General features: G+C 45.5%; 1 protein-coding gene across 1 annotated transcript; it reads right to left on the bottom strand.

The window, feature by feature from the left end:
* Positions 1 to 13,171: 13,171 nt before the first annotated feature.
* On the bottom strand, positions 13,172 to 20,166 carry LOC149437929 (uncharacterized). Its single transcript, XM_089660435.1, has 4 exons — positions 20,062 to 20,166; positions 18,423 to 18,483; positions 17,793 to 17,825; positions 13,172 to 13,423 (listed from the first exon to the last, which is right to left on the bottom strand). Exons 1-4 carry the CDS (start codon positions 20,164 to 20,166, stop codon positions 13,221 to 13,223), a joined length of 402 nt encoding a protein of 133 aa, XP_089516561.1. The 3' UTR covers positions 13,172 to 13,220.
* Between the last annotated feature and the right edge of the window lie 1,020 nt (positions 20,167 to 21,186).

Below are 21,186 nucleotides of genomic sequence, written 5' to 3'. Positions count from 1 at the left end.
AAGTGCAATGCAAAGCGTTGGATGCATGGTGTAAAGCACGCCGCCACTGGACTCTAGAGCATGGAGACGTGTTCTCTGGAGTGACCAATCATGCTTCTCTGTCTGGCAATCTGATGGACGTGTCTGGGTTTGGTGGTTGCCAGGAGAACGGAACTTGCCTGACTGCATTGTGCCAAGTGTAAAGTTTGGTGGAGGGGGGATTATGGTGTGGGGTTGTTTTTCAAGGGTTGGGCTTGGCCCCCTAGTTCCAGTGAAGGGAACTCTAAAGGCGACATTTTGGACAATTTCATGCTCCCAACTTTGTGGGAAGAGTTTGGAGATGGCCCCTTCCTGTTCCAACATGACTGCACACCAGTACACAAAGCAAGGTCCATAAAGACATGGAGGAGCCAGTTTGGGGTGGAGGAACTTGACTGTCCTGCACAGAGTCCTGACCTCAACCCCATAGAACACCTTTGGGATGAATTAGAGCGGAGACTGTGAGCCAGGCCTCCTCCCCCGACATCAGTGCCTGACCTGACAAATGTGCTTCTGGAAGAATGGTCCAACCTTCCCATAGACACCCTCCTAAACCTTGCGGACGGCCTTCCCAGAAGAGTTGAAGCTGTTATAGCTGCAAAGGGCGGAGCCAACTCAATATTGAACCCTACGGACTAAGACTGGGGGGCCATTAAAGTTCATGTGTGTGGAAAGGGCGGGGCCAACTCAATATTGAACCCTACGGACGAAGACTGGGAGGCCATTAAAGTTCATGTGCGTGGAAAGGCCGATGGCCCAATACTTTTGGCAGTATGGTATATATATAAAGGATTCCCATAGTATGGTGGGATAGCTAAACAGGCAGCAGAAAAAACAGACAGCAGAAACTGCGTGCCTTAAAATGTCTTTGTCTCATTGAAACTTCTGACTGAGCTTCCTGATAAAGGAGTCAGTGGGATGACTCAATTCACCTCTATTTGTAAATTTAACCTTGAGTTATTGAGTTCTATAAACATCAATATTTTTACATCGAAGAAAAAAAAGGGGCACCTGGAAAACCTGAACCGAGGCCTAAAACTTGACATAATTGCTCAATATACAGTATCTTATATACCCAATTTAAAAAAGAATATATACATAGATGTCTTTCTGACTAGTCCTGACCAGGGGTGGACTGACCATTTGGAAACTCTGGCACTGCCCGAGGGCCCGGGTTCAGTAGGGGGCCCCATGAGATGCCCCTGGTACCTTTCATTGGCTTTTTCATAGGCTTTTTTGGGTATGGGTGAGGACACAGGGGCCCCATGATCCTCTATTGCCCGGGGGCCCCATGAGTTGTCAGTCCGCCCCATACCTAAAGTGGTTGTAAACATCAGACATGAAATATGAATAAAGCACATCCCTCTATAGTGTGTCCTTGTCTCAGTCCAGAGTAGTAAGTGTCATTTCTGCCTGCTTCTTCCTTAATCTTCTATCAGCATGAGTCACTTCTGACATATTTTCCTGACACCAAGAGAAAAATGGTGACAGGGGAGGGAGCTCCAGGAGATTGACAGCCTCAGCTCTGTTCCTGTGAGCTGTATGAAGGGGGGGGCGCGTCTTTTCCCTCCAATCAGCTCTGAGAACTCTCCTCACTGAACTCAGGGTGTAACTTCAGCTCTCTGCCCCCTTTTTTTCTGAACTCTCAGACAAGCTTTAAAAATGCAGCACTTTGAACGAATGTAGAGAAGAGGAGACCGCAGATAAACAGGTACAACCTATGTAGAAGGATTTGTTTATCACCTGTCACTTCACTGGGTATATTTCAGGGTTTATGAACACTTTAATAAAGAAATTATTTACATATCAACTATGCATTCACGTAAAACTGAACTACTATAGTGATCCTCTGCTTGTTCAGCTAACAGTCCCCTCCCCCCCAGAACAACAATGCTGCTATCCAAAGGTGACCCATCCATTCTCTAATACAGGAGGTGGCCAGATCACCAGGTGAAAGCAGAGGGGGAAAAAAGCCTACAAAAAGAAAACTAATGCAGCCACCACATCTACTGAATGGTAAGCTGCGATATGTGGGGCAGCACAGCGGCTAAATGGGGCAGCACAGTGGCTGAATTGTTAGCACTCCCACCTGGCAGTACTCGGGTCGTTGGTTCAAATCCCAACCACAGCACCACCTGCCTGGAGTTTGCATGCTCTCCCTGTACCTGCGTGGGTTTCCTCCAGGTTCTCCAATTTCCTCCCACACTCCAAAGACATGCTGGTAGGTGAATTGGCTCCTGTCTAAATTGGCCCTAGTATGTGTATGTATGAATGTGAGTTAGGGACCTTAGATTGTACACCCCTTGAGGGGCGGGGACTGTTGGGAATGTACAATATATATGTAAATTGACAGCGCTATATAAGTACCTGAAATAAATATATGACATTTTTGGTTTTGTGATTGTTCTTTCAATGCATTGACAGCTGCCATACATACAGTTGTATTCAAAATAATAGCTGTCAGACATCACTAACCAGATCAATCACTGTTTTTGGTGGAAATGATATTTCTACATGGCAGATAATTTCCTAGCAGGTGTAGTAGAGTCATAGAAATCCAACAGACCCGACAGTCATGACATTAATGCTGCTGATTCTGTGTCATTGAATCACTCATTGAAAGGGGCGTGTTCAATATAATCGCAGTGTGGAGTTCTATTAGTGAGGTCATTCATTCTTTGAAAAACAGGTGGCAATTATTGCCCTTATTTAAGGAAGGAAGGCAGCAAATGTTGGACATGCTGGTTACAGTGCATTTCTCTCTGAAATTCTGAGGAAAATGGGTCGTTCCAGACATTGTTCAGAAGAACAGCGTACCTTGATTAAAAAGTTGATTGGAGAGGGGAAAACATATAAAGAAGTGCAGAAAATGATCGGCTGCTCAGCTAAAATGATGGCAAATGCTTTAAAATGGCAACCAAAACCTGAAAGACGCGGAAGAAAGTGAAAAACTACCATTGGAATGGATAGAAGAATAGCCAAAATGGGGCGGACTCAGCCAACAATCAGCTCCAGGAAGATGAAAGAAGGTGTGACGTTCCCTGTGAGGACTGTTACAATTAGAAGACGCCGATGTGAAGCCAAGCTATCTGCAAGAAGTCCCCGCAAAGTCCCACTGTTGGGAAAAAGACGTGCTGAAGAGGTTACAATGTGCCAAAGAGCACATTGACCGGCCTAAAGAGAAATGGCGCCACATTTTGTGGACTGATGGAAGTAAGATTGTTCTTTTTGGGTCTAGTGGGCGGAGACTATCTATCTATCTATCTATCTATCTATAGATACACTGAATTCAAGCCACAGTACACTGTGAAGACAGTGAAGCATGGTGGTGCAAGCATCATGATATGGGGATGTTTCTCATACTACGGTGTTGGGCCTATTTATCGCATACCAGGGATCATGGATCAGTTTGAATCCATCAGAATACTTGAAGAGGTCATGCTGCCTTATGCTGAAGAGGAAATGCCCTTGAAATGGGTGTTCCAACAAGACAACGACCCCAAACACACCAGTAAACGTGCAACATCTTGGTTCCAGACCAACAAGATGGACGTTATGGAGTGGCCAGCCCAATCCCCGGATCTTCATCCAATAGAAAACTTGTGGGGTGACATCAAAAATGCCATTTCTGAGGCAAAACCAAGAAATAGAGAAGAACTGTGGAATGTGGTCCAATCATCCTGGGCTGGAATACCTGATCACAGGGGCCAGAAGTTGGGGGACTCCATGCAACACAGATGTACAGCAGTTCTCAGAAACAGTGCGACTACAACCAAATATTCATGAAGTCATTCAAAGGAAAGCAAAATCTTCAAACATTTCTCAGTTTATATAGTGAATGTTGGAGTTTGTAAAGAAGAATACAAACACTGCGATTTTTTTGAACCGTCTAATATTCACTTTTCTTCCATTTTTTTTAGAGGAACAACACAAATTTGATGTATTTTTCTTCATGTTGTGATTTGGAATAGAATGTGTCGTGTTCCCAATGCATTTGTGTGGATGGAAATAAAAGCGATTAGAAGGATTTTCAGCTTTATTCACTTTTTTCAACACACTGCTATTATTTTGAACACAACTGTACAAACCTTACTTCCAGCCAATGCAGCAGATTCCTGACCTTCATGACATGCCTCTCGTACAAGTTTTATACTTTATATCTTTCAAAGAATGATTTGTGAATCTGGAACGTCTTGGAAAATTTAATCCAATGAATGACACCACTGCAAAAAACGTGGTGTTGAACAGGATGCCATTGTTTTACATGTGGAGTCAGGTGCTTCTTAGGTCAACAGAAGGCTATTTAGAAACAATAAATTGTAAATTCAGCCGGACACGGCCATTGTTATTGGGTTATTCATCCCTAAAATATTTTATTTACCATTTTATATTTTACTTTAACATCAAAAACATATGAAAAACCAACCTAAAATTAACCATAAGCCATCGGGGGCGTCCCTAGGGTTGGTGTCACCCCTCCGACGATCCCCGCAGGATGGTTCTGATCTGCGGATTGAGCATAATGGATCGGAGTCTGATCCATTATGCTCCCCAATCTGCAGATCCCATCCATCCTGTGGGGATCTTTGGCTTGCAACCTATAGGGGGTCAACTGATCTCTCCATGAGCTCCACGAAAAGCAAAAATAACCACAAGCCACCATAGGCGGCCCTAGGGTTGGTGTCACCCGGAGCAGTAACATGTGGTGTCATCCCTCCGACGATCCCCGCAGGATGGATCAGATCTGCGGATTGGGGAGCATAATGGATCGGACTCTGATCCATTATGCTCAATCCGCAGATCCGATCCATCTTTTGGGGATCGTCGGCTGGCTTTAAAACTTTCCTTTTTGCGGAGCTCATTGAGAGGGTCCGGTATCACCCTCTACGATAGGTGTCACCCCCCAGCACCTGCCTATGGACGCCACTGGAAGCCACCACGACTCAAGCTTCAAATGTAACCTACAACTAGTCCAATAACAAAACAAGTCCTCGACCCATCGAAGGAGACCCAACGGGAGGGAGGAGATGCTTTAAGGCAGTGGTTTCCAAACTGCGTCCCGGGGGCAGATGTGGCCCTTTGCTTGCTTTTATCCACTGACACCAACAATGGGTCATTATCTCCCCCATTTTGTTGCAAAGTTGCCACAACCACCGAGGATGACGGAGGACATGCTCCCATTTGAAAAGATGTTGGGTTCCAGTATGGCGCCAGAACATGTTACTTCTGGGATATATAAGATTCTTGTTCAATTTGGGGGGGTAGGTCTTCCACTGTTCTTAGAGAAATGGGAACAAAAATGAATGAATCACAGAAAAATCAAATGTTCACATTAACACATGGGGCGGGTAACATGAACACGGTTGAAATGAATTAAAAATGATGAATGAGGTGGTATTTGACACATAAACAATGAGTAGAAGTTTCCCCGTTGTGTTGGAGGGGATGTGGATCTATGGGGACAATGGCACATATATGGTGGGACTGTCCAAAAATACAGGGGTTTTGGCAAGATGTCATCCAGTTCATGCAAGAGATATTGGAGAGAACTATCCAGAAGGATCCGTGGATGTATATGTTTTGTAGGACAGAAGAACCAGTGAAGCAGTATGACCCCCGGATAACATCTATGCGGGTGGTGCCACTAGTTCTAATGACACGTCGCCCGCACTGGGAAACGCAACCGTACTGGGAACCTCGGCTGCGTTTTTCAAAGAGGCGCAGGGACTTCTTTCCCTGCGTGTCATGGGGCACGGGAGTCCATTCAAATGAATGGGCTCTCGTGCCCATGCAAAACACGGCCCGCACGGCCACATAGGTGTGAACCGGGGGTAAAACCAGTGTATCATACCATCTAATATAATCTATGGGCATCACAGTGGCTAAACGGTTAGCACCAGGAGTGGACTGACAACTCATGGGGCCCCCGGGCAATAGGGGATCATGGGGCCCCTGTGTTCTTGCCCAAACTCAAAAAAGCCTATGAAAAAGGTACCAGGGGCATCTCATGGGGCCACCAACTGACCCCGGGCCCTCGGGCGGTGCCCGAGTTTCCAAACGGTCAGTCCGCCCCTGGTTAGTACTTCCGCCTGGCAGTACTCGGGTCGCTGGTTCGAATCCCAACCACGGCACCACCTGCCTGGAGTTTGCATGTTCTCCCTGTGCCTGCGTGGGTTTCCTCCAGGTACTCCGGTTTCCTCCCACACTCCAAAGACATGCTGGTAAGCGAATTGGCTCCTGTCTAAATTGGCCCTAGTATGTATATGTATGAATGTGAGTTAGGGACCTTAGATTAGACGCCCCTTGAGGGTTAGGGACCTTAGATTGGACGCCACTTGAGGATTAGGGACCTTAGATTGGACGCCCCTTGAGGGTTAGAGACCTTAGATTGGATGCCCCTTGAGGGTCAGGGACCTTAGATTGGACGCCACTTGAGGGTTAGGGACCTTAGATTGGATGCCCCTTGAGGGTTAGGGACCTTAGATTGGACGCCCCTTGAGGGTCAGGGACCTTAGATTGTACGCCCCTTGAGGGTTAGGGACCTTAGATTGGACGCCCCTTGAGGGTTAGGGACCTTAGATTGTACGCCCCTTGAGGGTTAGGGATCTTAGATTGTACGCCCCTTGAGGGTCAGGGACCTTAGATTGGACGCCCCTTGAGGGTCAGGGACCTTAGATTGGACGCCCCTTGAGGGTTAGGGACCTTAGATTGTACGCCCCTTGAGGGTTAGGGACCTTCCCGGCAATGATGGGCAAATCGGCTGATCGTTTTACCGATAAAAAAATCTGCTCATGAGCCGATTTTTTAAAAAGAATCCAGCATTCTGTTTACTGAATCCCATTAATAAGATATTTCCTCAGTTCTAGAAATGGAATGACAGTCCCTAGTAAATGCACACACACACGTATATGTGTATATATATATATATCAGGGGCGGACTGACAACTCATGGGGCCCCCGAGTAATAGGGGATCATGGGGCCCCTTAGTCCTTGCCCAAACTCAAAAAACCCAATGAAAAAGGTACCAGGGGCATCTCATGGGGCCCCCTACTGACCCCGGGCCCTCGGGCACCGCCCGAATTTCCAAATCAGTCCACCCCTGATATATATATATGGTCAGTCCGCCCCTGATATATATACATGAATTTTATTTTCCCTCTGAATCTTTCCTACGAATTGGAAGTCCAGTCCTAGCTATTATATTTTACATGAAAAAGTCCTGCGGTTGCAACAAATGTATCCATTTGTATCCAAATAAAAACATGTTTTTAGCTGAATACAAATGGATACATTTGTTGCAACCACAAGAATATAATAGCTAGGACTGGACTTTCAGTTCGTAGGAAGGATTCAGGGAGAAAATGAAAATGATATATACGATCCCTGTACGTATTTCTGTCACACTGGTGGCAGCATCCACGGCGGCAACGACCGATTTTTTGTTTATCGGTTGACAATTCGGCCGATAAACGACCCATCTATGGCCTGCTTTACACCATATAGATGTCCAATCAACTGAATTTCCCACAGGTGGACTCCAATCAAGTAGTGGAAACATCTCAAGGAGGATCAGGATGCACCAGAGCTCAATCGTGAGTGTCATGGCAAAGGCTGGGAATACTTATGTATATGGGTTTTTTTTTTTTCGTTTTTTATTTTTAATAAATTGCAACGATTTCAAAACGGACTTCTTTCACGTCGTCCTTATGAGGTATTGTTTGTAGAATGTTGAGGGAAAAAATGAATTGAATCCATTTTGGAAGAAGGCTGTAACATAACAAAATGTGGCAAAAGTTCAGTGGGAATACTTTCTGGATGCGTTGTAGAATGCCATCTCTGCTTCCTAAATGTATGTAGGAGACGTCATTTATATCTTTGTCTATGTTTTCGGTAATTGAACTCCAACCATTAAAAATCTGACTAGGACTCCAAACTCACACTTTATATATTCATATCTCACTACCAGGGGCGGACTGACAACTCATGGGGCCCCTGGGCAATAGGGGATCATGGGGCCCCTGTGTCCTTGCCCAAACTCAAAAAAGCCTATGAAAAAGGTACCAGGGGCATCTCATGGGGCCCCCTACTGACCCGAGTTTCCAAATGGTCAGTCCACCCCTGCTCACTACATAAACATCCAATAAAGAAAAGAAACTTAAAAGCAACAGAGAAACATCCCCAACGCCTGTCGTCTTGGTACAAAAATACAAACCCATTTTATTCACATATGGGGGGGGTGGTGGAAGGCTCTCTTGGCCGGGGTAGGGGGGTTGGTTTTTTGGTCGATGTCAGGCTTCCCAGTGGGGTAGGTGGGGGTTCTGGGCGGTTTTTGGGTTGCCTAGGGCAGCACAAAACCTAAATACACCATTGGTCTTTCCTGACACTATCTGAACCCAATAAGTTGATCTTGGTGCCACCAGACCACAGAACATGGTTCCAGTAATCCATGTCATTATGCAGGCCATAGATGGGGAGAAAACCCCTTTAAAAAAATGAAAAATCGGTCGTTCAATCTGCCGACGTTACCAGGAACGGTAAAAACAAAATCGGTTGATTTTCATCCCATCCGGCAAAAAGTGTCTCTGCAGAGAGCTCCGCTATTTCTTTGACAGTTCTTTGACATTTATAGCGGCTGCAACAATGTATCTATTTGTATCCATTTCGGATACAGATGTTTTTATTCGGAAATAAATAGATACAATGTTGCAGCCGCTATAAATGTCAAAGAACTGTCAAAGAAATAGCGGAGCTCTCTGCAGGGACACTTTTTGCAGGACTGGAATTCTTCTTCTTCATCCTCTTCTTCCTCTTCTTCTTCTTCTTCTTCTTTTTGTCTTCCTCTTCTTGCAGAAAATGGCCAACAACTAAAAGTCATCTCCCACGGACAGACCGCACAGAGCGGACAGACCGCACAGACCGCAGCACACTCCATCTACTCCTTTATTATCTAGACGATTCTTTGAGTTTATGATCCAATAAAGATAAGTGAAGGAACATATCCGCCTCGTCTCTGAATCCTGTATCTTAATTTTTTGCTTCCATTGGTTGGGTTGTCCTGTAAAGGTGCTGCCATCCAAGGCAGCCAATCACATCTCACTTCCCTGAGGTCAGATCACAGAAAGATCATTTCTGATTGGTTGCCAGTCCTTCTTTTAAGAAGAATTCCAGGTGTGGTATAGTCAGGGTCGGTGCTAGACTATTTCACACCCCCGGGCAAGACCAGCTACTTACACCCCTCACTAAAAAAAAAAACAAAAAACAAAAAAAAAACTTCACCTGTAGTTCTACTTCACCCCTCCTAGCACACATCTTTCCCTTCAAATTGTACACCCTACCACATATGCTCTCCCCTCAAATCCCCCCTCCAACCACAAATCCTTTATCCCCACTCAAATCCCCCCTCCTAGCCAGGGGCGTATCTACCACGGAGCAAACAAAGCGTTTGCCTAGGGTGGCAAATTTTAGGGGGGCGGAAACGCCCCCCGGAAGAAGGGACCTTGTGAGCAGCGGTGGACAGAGCCATGCAGGGCCGCCATTGGTACTCTTGCAGTGGCCCGGGCAGCAGGAGGATCGATCTAATTAGGGCTGTTGCAGAGCGACGCTCCTGTACCTCTCCTTCCAGAATGAAAGAATGAGAGAGAGAGAATGAGAGAGAGAAGAAGAGAGAGGAAGAGAGAGAAAAACATGAAAGAATGAGAGAGAGAAGAAGAGAGAGAAGGAGAGAGAATAAAGGAATGAGAGAATATGTGAAAGAGAATGAGAGGGAGAAGAAGAGAGAGAGAGAAGAAGAAGAGAATGAAAGAATGAGAGAAAGAGAATGAGAGACAGAGGAAGAGAAAGAAAAACATGAAAGAATGAGAGAGAGAAGGAGAGAGAATAAAGGAATGAGAGAGAATATGTGAAAGAGGATGAGAGGGAGAAGAAGAGAGAGGGAATGAAAGAGAGAGAGAGAAGAGAGAGAGAATGAGAGAGAGAAGAAGAGAGAGGAAGAGAGAGAAAAACATGAAAGAATGAGAGAGAGAAGAAGAGAGAGAAGGAGAGAGAATAAAGGAATGAGAGAGAGAATATGTGAAAGAGAATTAGAGGGAGAAGAAGAGAGAGAGAAGAAGAAGAGAATGAAAGAATGAGAGAGAATGAGAGAGAAGAGACAGAAGAAGAGAAAGAAAAACATGAAAGAATGAGAGAGAGAAGGAGAGAGAATAAAGGGATGAGAGAGAATATGTGAAAGAGGATGAGAGGGAGAAGAAGAGAGAGGGAATGAACGAGAGAGAGAGAGAGAAGAAAGAGAATGAAAGAATGAGAGAGAGAGAATGAGAGAGAGGAAGAGAGAGAAAAACATGAAAGAATGAGAGAGAGAAGGAGAGAGAATAAAGGAGTGAGAGAGAGAATATGTGAAAGAGAATGAGAGGGAGAAGAAGAGAGAGGGAATGAAAGAGAGAGAGAGAGAAGAAGAGAACGAAAGAATGAGAGAGAGAAGAAGAGAGAGGAAGAGAGAAAAACACGAAAGAATGAGAGAGAGAAGAAGAGAGAGAAGGAGAGAGAATAAAGGAATGAGAGAGAGAATATGTGAAAGAGAATGAGAGGGAGAAGAAGAGAGGGAGAGAAGAAGAAGAGAATGAAAGAATGAGAGAAAGAGAATGAGAGAGAGAGAAGAGACAGAGGAAGAGAAAGAAAAACATGAATGAGAGAGAGAAGGAGAGAGAATAAAGGAATGAGAGAGAGAATATGTGAAAGAGGATGAGAGGGAGAAGAAGAAAGAGAGAGAGAAAAAGAAGAGAATGAAAGAATGAGAGAAAGAGAATGAGAGAGAGAAGAAGAGACAGAGGAAGAGAAAGAAAAACATGAAAGAATGAGAGAGAGAAGGAGAGAGAATAAAGGAATGAGAGAGAGAATATGTGAAAGAGGATGAGAGGGAGAAGAAGAGAGAGGGAGAAGAAGAGAGAGGGAATGAAAGAGAGAGAGAGAAGAGAGAGAGAATGAGAGAGAGAAGAGAGAGGAAGAGAGAGAAAAACATGAAAGAATGAGAGAGAGAAGAAGAGAGAGGAAGAGAGAGAAAAACATGAAAGAATGAGAGAGAGAAGAAGAGAGAGAAGGAGAGAGAATAAAGGAATGAGAGAATATGTGAAAGAGAATGAGAGGGAGAAGAAGAGAGATGGAATGTAACAATGAGAGAGAGAGAATATAAATCAATGTGTGAAAGTCCAATATATATATATTTATATATTGGACTTTCACACATTGATTTATAGACATTTATTTGCACTCTTATGTTTGATTTATCCCGTATCATTTTTGGAGTTAGAGTTGCTGTTGTATTAGTTGAGGTGCTTTTCTAAAAACCAGCTTGTTTCACGGTGTTATATATTTGTCACACGAGTGATTTATATATTGGATTTTCACATATTGATTTATAGACATTTATATGTTTTTTAGCGCACTCTTATGTTTGATTTGATATTTATATTTGTACACATTTTTACTGGAGGTTTTAGAGGTTTCCCTCTTTATGCTGGCAGCTATTCATCCACACTACCATTAACCCGGCGCTCGTGTGTTTTTACTTGTGGAATTCCTCAATGATCTCTGCTGCAGGTCGGTCACACTCTCAGGCCTGTGATTGGACGACGAAAGGAGAAGCAGCAAGACTGATGAGCTCCACGTCCAGCACTTTGCTCTCCGTGGTCTTTTTTAGCACTGCCGATTGGCCGATTGTACTGCTTCGCAGGTGCAGGCAGTGCGCGCCGCACCAGGTGATACCTACCACACGGGGTGACACCGGACCCGCTCCACGAAAAGGTAAGTTGTAAAGAAAGCCGACAATTCCTGCAGGATCGTTCGGATCTGAGGATTTGGGAGCATAATGGATCCGATCCATCCTGCGGGCATCGTCGGCTTTCTTTACAACTTATCTTTTCGTGGAGCGGGTCCGGTGTCACCCCCGTATAGGATGCAAGCCGATGATCCCCGCAGGATGGATCAGATCTGCGGATTGGGGAGCATAATGGATCGGATCCATCCTGTGGGCATCGTCGGCTTTCTTTACAACTTACCTTTTCGTGGAGCAGGTCCGGTGTCACCCCCGTATAGGTTGCAAGCCGATGATCCCCGCAGGATGGATCGGATCTGAGGCAGGGGCGGACTGACCATTTGGAAACTCGAGCACTGTCCGAGGGCCCGGGGTCAGTAGGGGGCCCCATGAGATGCCCCTGGTACCTTTTTCATATGCTTTTTTGAGTTTGGGCAAGGACACAGGGGCCCCATGATCCCCTATTGCCCGGGGGCCCCATGAGTTGTCAGTCCGCCCCTGATCTGTGGATTGGGGAGCATAAAGGATCGGACTCCAATCCATTATACTCAATCCGCAGATCCGATCCATTCTGCGGGGATCGTCGGAGGGGGTGTCACCAAGTGTTATCGCACCGGGTGACACCACCCCTAGGGATGCCCCTGTTGCTTCTCCATCTCCCGGTCTGAGCTCTGCTGTACAGGGACTGCAGCCAAGAGGGACTGCAGCCGGGGCGGACTGACCATTCCTGCACTCGGGCACTGCCCAAGGGGCCCAGGGTCAGTAGGGGGGCCCCATGAGATGCCCCTAGTACCTTTCATAGGCTTTTTTGGGTGTGGTTTGAGTGTGGGCGAGGACACGGGCCCCATGATCCCCTATTGCCCGGGGGCCCCATGAGTTGTCAGTCCGCCCCTGATCTGTGGATTGGGGAGCATAATGGATCGGACTCCAATCCATTATGCTCAATCTGTAGATCCGATCCATCCTGCGGGGATCATCGGAGGGGGTGTCACCAAGTGTTATCGCACCGGGTGACACCAACCCTAGGGACGCCCCTGTTGCTTCTCCATCTCCCGGTCTGAGCTCTGCTGTACAGGGACTGCAGCAGGGGCGGACTGACCTTTCAGGCACTGCCCAAGGGCCCAGGGTCAGTAAGGGGCCCCATGAGATGCCCCTAGTACCATTCATAGGCTTTTTTGGGTGTGGTTTGAATGTGGGTGAGGACACAGGGGCCCCATGATCCCCTATTGCCCAGGGGGCCCCATGAGTTGTCAGTCCACCCCTGGACTGCAGTATAATTGAAGTACCGCAGTATAATTTTAATTTTTTTTTACTATTTCAGCACAAAGAAATTCAAACACCGCAGATTTGAGATGAACATTCTTTATAACAGGAAATAGACTTTTTTTTTTCCCATCAGTCACAATGTCTCAGTATCTTACATTCCTCAAGTGAAATGCATTTTAAGTATTTGTTAGAATAAAAGATATACCCCTTGGCACAAAGACAGAGTCTCTTTTCTCTCCCAATACATCTTTGAGGAGGCAGTTCTGCGATGCAGTAAGGTTGGCACACGCTGCCATATTTTTCAACGCTGTTTTCCATTACACACGGAGGAGCTGAAAAAAGAAGAGAAATACAAACGTGATTCACGGGGAACGATATCCGGCATTATCTTGTATGGAATCTCCAAGCAGAAGAACACGGCTGCTTTAAGAGGACCTGTCAGTAACTTTAATAGCCTACATCCCTGGTGTCTGACCTGCGGCCCTTTGGTATGCTCTGTGCAGCCCTCGGGGCCCCTGCAGACACCAGTCTGTGTTTCCCTATTGCTTTGTTACTGCAGTCTCTGGTCATCTCCTGTACTATGTCCGCAGTCTCTGGTCATCTCCTGTACTGTGTCTGCAGTCTCTGGTCATCTCCTGTACTGTGTCCGCAGTCTCTGGTCATCTCCTGTACTGTGTCCGCAGTCTCTGGTGATCTCCTGTACTGTGTCCGCAGTCTCTGGTGATCTCCTGTACTGTGTCCGCAGTCTCTGGTGATCTCCTGTACTGTATCCGCAGTCTCTGGTCATCTCCTGTACTGTGTCCGCAGTCTCTGGTCATCTCCTGTACTATGTCCGCAGTCTCTGGTCATCTCCTGTACTATGTCTGCAGTCTCTGGTCATCTCCTGTACTGTGTCTGCAGTCTCTGGTCATCCCCTGTACTGTGTCCACAGTCTCTGGTCATCTCCTGTACTATGTCCGCAGTCTCTGGTCATCTCCTATACTATGTCTGCAGTCTCTGACCATCTCCTGTACTGTGTCTGCAGTCTCTGGTCATCCCCTGTACTGTGTCCGCAGTCTCTGGTCATCTCCTGTACTGTGTCTGCAGTCTCTGGTCATCTCCTGTACTGTGTCCGCAGTCTCTGGTCATCTCCTGTACTATGTCCGCAGTCTCTGGTCATCTCCTGTACTGTGTCCGCAGTCTCTGGTCATCTCCTGTACTGTGTCTGCAGTCTCTGGTCATCTCCTGTACTATGTCCGCAGTCTCTGGTCATCTCCTGTACTGTGTCCGCAGTCTCTGGTCATCTCCTGTACTATGTCCGCAGTCTCTGGTCATCTCCTGTACTATGTCTGCAGTCTCTGGTCATCTCCTGTACTATGTCCGCAGTCTCTGGTCATCCCCTGTACTGTGTCCACAGTCTCTGGTCATCTCCTGTACTATGTCCGCAGTCTCTGGTCATCTCCTGTACTGTCTGCAGTCTCTGGTCATCTCCTGTACTATGTCCGCAGTCTCTGGTCATCTCCTATACTATGTCTGCAGTCTCTGACCATCTCCTGTACTGTGTCTGCAGTCTCTGGTCATCCCCTGTACTGTGTCCGCAGTCTCTGGTCATCTCCTGTACTGTGTCTGCAGTCTCTGGTCATCTCCTGTACTGTGTCCGCAGTCTCTGGTCATCTCCTGTACTATGTCCGCAGTCTCTGGTCATCTCCTGTACTGTGTCCGCAGTCTCTGGTCATCTCCTGTACTGTGTCCGCAGTCTCTGGTCATCTCCCGTACTATGTCTGCAGTCTCTGACCATCTCCTGTACTGTGTCCGCAGTCTCTGGTCATCTCCTGTACTGTCTGCAGTCTCTGGTCATCTCCTGTACTATGTCCGCAGTCTCTGGTCATCTCCTGTACTATGTCTGCAGTCTATGGTCATCCCCTGTACTGTGTCCGCAGTCTCTGGTGATCTCCTGTACTGTGTCGGCAGTCTCTGGTCATCTCCTGTACTGTGTCCGCAGTCTCTGGTCATCTCCTGTACTATGTCCGCAGTCTCTGGTCATCTCCTGTACTATGTCTGCAGTCTCTGGTCATCTCCTGTACTGTGTCCGCAGTCTCTGGTCATCCCCTGTACTGTGTCCACAGTCTCTGGTCATCTCCTGTACTGTCTGCAGTCTCTGGTCATCTCCTGTACTATGTCCGCAGTCTCTGGTCATCTCCTATACTATGTCTGCAGTCTCTGACCATCTCCTGTACTGTGTCTGCAGTCTCTGGTCATCCCCTGTACTGTGTCCGCAGTCTCTGGTCATCTCCTGTACTGTGTCTGCAGTCTCTGGTCATCTCCTGTACTGTGTCCGCAGTCTCTGGTCATCTCCTGTACTATGTCCGCAGTCTCTGGTCATCTCCTGTACTGTGTCCGCAGTCTCTGGTCATCTCCTGTACTGTGTCCGCAGTCTCTGGTCATCTCCTGTACTATGTCTGCAGTCTCTGACCATCTCCTGTACTGTGTCCACAGTCTCTGGTCATCTCCTGTACTATGTCCGCAGTCTCTGGTCATCTCCTGTACTGTCTGCAGTCTCTGGTCATCTCCTGTACTATGTCCGCAGTCTCTGGTCATCTCCTGTACTATGTCTGCAGTCTATGGTCATCCCCTGTACTGTGTCCGCAGTCTCTGGTGATCTCCTGTACTGTGTCCGCAGTCTCTGGTCATCTCCTGTACTGTGTCCGCAGTCTCTGGTCATCTCCTGTACTATGTCCGCAGTCTCTGGTCATCTCCTGTACTATGTCTGCAGTCTCTGGTCATCTCCTGTACTGTGTCCGCAGTCTCTGGTCATCCCCTGTACTGTGTCCACAGTCTCTGGTCATCTCCTGTACTATGTCCGCAGTCTCTGGTCATCTCCTGTACTGTCTGCAGTCTCTGACCATCTTCTGTACTGTGTCTGCAGTCTCTGGTCATCCCCTGTACTGTGTCCGCAGTCTCTGGTCATCTCCTGTACTGTGTCTGCAGTCTCTGGTCATCTCCTGTACTGTGTCCGCAGTCTCTGGTCATCTCCTGTACTATGTCCGCAGTCTCTGGTCATCTCCTGTACTGTGTCCGCAGTCTTTGGTCATCTCCTGTACTGTGTCTGCAGTCTCTGGTCATCTCCTGTACTATGTCCGCAGTCTCTGGTCATCTCCTGTACTGTGTCCGCAGTCTCTGGTCATCTCCTGTACTGTGTCCGCAGTCTCTGGTCATCTCCTGTACTATGTCCGCAGTCTCTGGTCATCTCCTGTACTATGTCCGCAGTCTCTGGTCATCTCCTGTACTATGTCCGCAGTCTCTGGTCATCTCCTGTACTATGTCCGCAGTCTCTGGTCATCTCCTGTACTATGTCCGCAGTCTCTGATCATCTCCTGTACTGTGTCCGCAGTCTCTGGTCATCTCCTGTACTGTGTCCGCAGTCTCTGGTCATCTCCTGTACTGTGTCCGCAGTCTCTGGTCATCTCCTGTACTGTGTCTGCAGTCTCTGACCATCCCCTGTATCATGTCTGCAGTCTCTGACCATCCCCTGTATCATGTCTGCAGTCTCTGACCATCCCCTGTATCATCCCCATAGTCTTTGACTATATCATGTTGTATTTCTGCTGTTTCTGATAACAAATATTCACAAAATTTTATGTGTGGCCCTTTGGTGATGTCAGGAGGTCGCACTTGAGGTCCCCCATCTCAAGAAAGTTGACACCACTGATCTATATTATTAAATTCCTGACGTGTCACAATATACAGCAACAGGATCCTTTTTCAGAAAAGCTCCACCTTTAATCATTAAAAAGCCATCCTTGTCCAGTCAGAGATATTGTCCAGGTTGAGATGATGTCATCAGTCTGCTGCAAGCAAGAGGAAGGATTTCCCCAGTCTCCTCTCGCTAGCAATCAGACTGTACATTGTAAATCTGTACACCCGCTGTGCCCATTATGAGGGGTTCCCACCATCCCTGTGCTGAGTTCCTGGGTCTGTAGACCCGCTGTGCCCATCATGAGGGGTTCCCACCATCCCTGTGCTGAGTTCCCGGATCTGTACGCCCGCTGTGCCCATCATGAGGGGTTCCCACCATCCCTGTGCTGAGTTCCCGGGTCTGTACACCCGCTGTGCCCATTATGAGGGGTTCCCACCATCCCTGTGCTGAGTTCCCAGCTCTGTACACCCGCTGTTCCCATTATGAGGGGTTCCCACCATGCCTGTGCTGAGTTCCCGGGGTCTGTGCACCTGCTGTGCCCCTTATGAGGGGTTCCCACCATCCCTGTGCTGAGTTCCCATGTCTGTACACCCGCTGTGCCCATTATGAGAGATTCACACCATCCGTGTGCTGAGTTCCCAGCTCTGTACACCCGCTGTGCCCATTATGAGAGGTTCCCACCATCCCTGTGCTGAGTTCCCGGCTCTGTACACCCACTGTGCCCCTTATGAGGGGTTCTCACCATCCCTGTGCTGAGTTCTCGGCTCTGTACACCCGCTGTGCCCATTATGAGAGGTTCCCACCATCCCTGTGCTGAGTTCCCGGCTCTGTACACCCGCTGTGCCCATTATGGGGGTTCCCACCATCCCTGTGCTGAGTTCTCAGCTCTGTACACCCGCTGTGCCCATTATGAGGGGTTCCCACCATCCCTGTGCTGAGTTCCCGGCTCTGTACACCCGCTGAGCCCATTATGAGGAAAGCAAAATCTAAATCATACTAAACTTCAGCATTCACACTTTACTTACGTGGTGGCTGGGGGTTTCCTTGGCATTCAAAGCCTTGGGAAATAAAAACAGATTTATTACACATTTCAGTTATACAATATTATCAGTTTCTTTCGCTTTCTGTGGGGAAATCTGAAAATGTGAGGATGAGAAGTAATTCTGAACATACAAAAAAGACGAAAGATAAAACAATGAGTCCAACGGTAAACTAATAGTATATATTATGGACACAATGTAGCCACTAAAAGAGGTTCCCAATCTGTATGGTAGAATCTGCATCATTCCTCTCATACACAATGGTGAGATTCCCTCTCTGCGAGTTCAGTAATAGGCGAGAGCTGTGACACTAAACTGATTCCTGTGATGCACACAATGATAATTGTTTCATTCAAGCTGAACCCGGGGCAGATATTTGTTTTTATATTCATTTATTCAGGTACTTGTCTATAAAGAAGTCAGCCCACCAGTCTGGCTGTACTGTATGGCAGGGGTGGGGGGAAGGGAACAGACTAACAAACCCTCTGGATGGGAAAACAATTGATGGAAATACAGACTAACTTTATATTTACATGTTTATCCCGGAGTTCAGATGTAATAATTATATACAGTATACCGCGTATATATATATATATCTGTATACAAGGAGATCACCTTCTATGAAGAAGAAGAACAGAAGCAGAGCAGCTGTGAGCAACTTCATAGTGACTGATATCTGCAAAACAGAAGAACAATTATTCCATTATTCATCTCTGGAGTGCGGAACAAACATTAACCTGAAGATCAGATAATCACATCTGTTGTGTCCGTCCGTTTGTCTGTTATCTATCTATCTATCTATTATCTATCTATCTATCTATCTATCTATCTATCTATCTATCTATCTATCTATCTATTATCTATCTATCTATCTATCTATTATCTATCTATCTATCTATCTATCTATCTATCTATCTATCTATCTATTATCTATCTATCTATTATCTATCTATCTATCTATCTATCTATTATCTATCTATCTATCTATTATCTATTATCTATCTATCTATCTATTATCTATCTATTATCTATCTATCTATCTATTATCTATCTATCTATTATCTATCTATTATCTATCTATTATCTATCTATCTATCTATTATCTATCTATCTATCTATCTATCTATCTATCTATCTATCTATTATCTATCTATCTATCTATTATCTATCTATTATCTATCTATCTATCTATTATCTATCTATCTATTATCTATCTATCTATCTATCTATCTATCTATCTATCTATTATCTATCTATCTATCTATCTATCTATCTATCTATTATCTATCTATCTATCTATCTATCTATCTATCTATCTATCTATTATCTATCTATCTATCTATCTATCTATCTATCTATTATCTATCTATCTATCTATCTATCTATCTATCTATCTATTATCTATCTATCTATCTATCTATCTATCTATCTATCTATCTATCTATCTATCTATTATCTATCTATCTATCTATTATCTATCATCTATCTATTATCTATCTATCTATCTATCTATCTATCTATCTATCTATCTATCTATTATCTATTATCTATCTATCTATCTATCTATCTATCTATCTATCTATCTATTATCTATCTATCTATCTATCTATCTATCTATCTATCTATCTATTATCTATCATCTATCTATTATCTATATATCTATCTATCTATTATCTATCTATCTATCTATCTATCTATCTATCTATCTATTATCTATCATCTATCTATTATCTATCTATCTATCTATCTATCTATCTATCTATCTATCTATCTATCTATCTATCTATCTATTATCTATTATCTATCTATCTATCTATCTATCTATCTATCTATCTATCTATTATCTATCTATCTATCTATCTATCTATCTATCTATCTATCTATCTATCTACGCCCCATCGTTGGATGGAAATGAAAATGATATATATATAGTTTTTCATGGGAGGGAAGCAAAGCTCTGGTCTCCAGACACCTATAAAAATCTGACGGGTTCAAAAATGTCCTCACTCTATCCAGAACTAATGAAAAAAGTTTTGGTTTTTCATACACTTCAAAAATACTTTTAGTGAACCACTTTTTTTTTTTTTTTGCTGCAAAGCTGAATTTTCATGTCTCTGTTTCTCTTTTTAAAAGTGGTTGTTGTTTAGTTGATTGGCGCTGCAGTAGTTTGCAAGCTGTACTTTGCCTGACAATAGAGCTGATTGTGTACTATGGATGTATTTCCGATCAGAAGAGGAAACAAGAATGCACTTACCTGTATAGAGTCACTGCTGATAGATCTGGATTGGTGGAATGTCCTGCAGTTTGCCTTTATATACAGAATATCAGGGACATAATGCACCTCCCATTGTTTAATCATGCCACATCATCAACAATTCAATGTTCTTATTTACAAATCTCTATTGCTTACTCACTCTTTTTTTGGTACAAACATATCGCTCTCCCTCATCTCTCTGATTTATATACATTTACATATACTGTATAAAGGATTCCCAGAGTGTGATGGGTCAGCTAAACAGACAGCAGAAGCTGGTTACCTTAAAGTGGTTATAAAGGCTGAAGTTTTCTATAACTTAATGTAGTTTATACATTAATGTAAGAAGCCTTCTGAATGCTGCCCCCCCCCTTATATTTACCTGAGCCCGCTCTTGATCACTCACCCTCATGTCGCTCTCTCTCATAACTCTCTCTTGTCACTCTCAGGAGCTCAGTGACTCCAAGCGTGGTCCTGTGATAGGTGGCCACCTGGGCAATAAGTCCATCCTTGACATTTCCTGGCTACTAAATATTCCACACTCAACTGTTAGTGGGATTATAACAAAGTGGAAGCAACTGGGAACAACAGCCACTCAGCCACCAAGTGGTAGGCCACGTCACATGACAGGGCGGGGTCAGCGCATGCTGAAGCGCCCAGTGCGCAGAAGTCGCCAACTGTCTGCAGAGTCAATAGCTAAAGACCTCCAAACTTGGTGTGGCCTTCAGATGAGCCCAACAACAGTGCGTAGAGAGCTTCATGGAATGGGTTTCCATGGCCGAGCAGCTGCATCCAAGCCTTCCATCACCAAGTGCAATGCAAAGCGTTGGATGCATGGTGTAAAGCACGCCGCCACTGGACTCTAGAGCATGGAGACTTGTTCTCTGGAGTGACCAATCATGCTTCTCTGTCTGGCAATCTGATGGACGTGTCTGGGTTTGGCAGTTGCCAGGAGAACGGAACTTGCCTGACTGCATTGTGCCAAGTGTAAAGTTTGGTGGAGGGGGGATTATGGTGTGGGGTTGTTTTTCAGGGGTTGGGCTTGGCCCCCTAGTTCCAGTGAAGGGAACTCTTATAGCAACATTTTGGACAATTTCATGCTCCCAACTTTGTGGGAAGAGTTTG

This window comes from Staurois parvus, unplaced genomic scaffold (assembly GCF_062004578.1).
Source record: "Staurois parvus isolate SC_StPar_1 unplaced genomic scaffold, SC_StPar_1.0 ptg001242l, whole genome shotgun sequence".
Classification (NCBI taxonomy): Eukaryota; Metazoa; Chordata; class Amphibia; order Anura; family Ranidae; genus Staurois; species Staurois parvus.
Note: the sequence above shows the minus strand (reverse complement) of the source record. Positions and strands in the feature narration are given on the sequence as shown.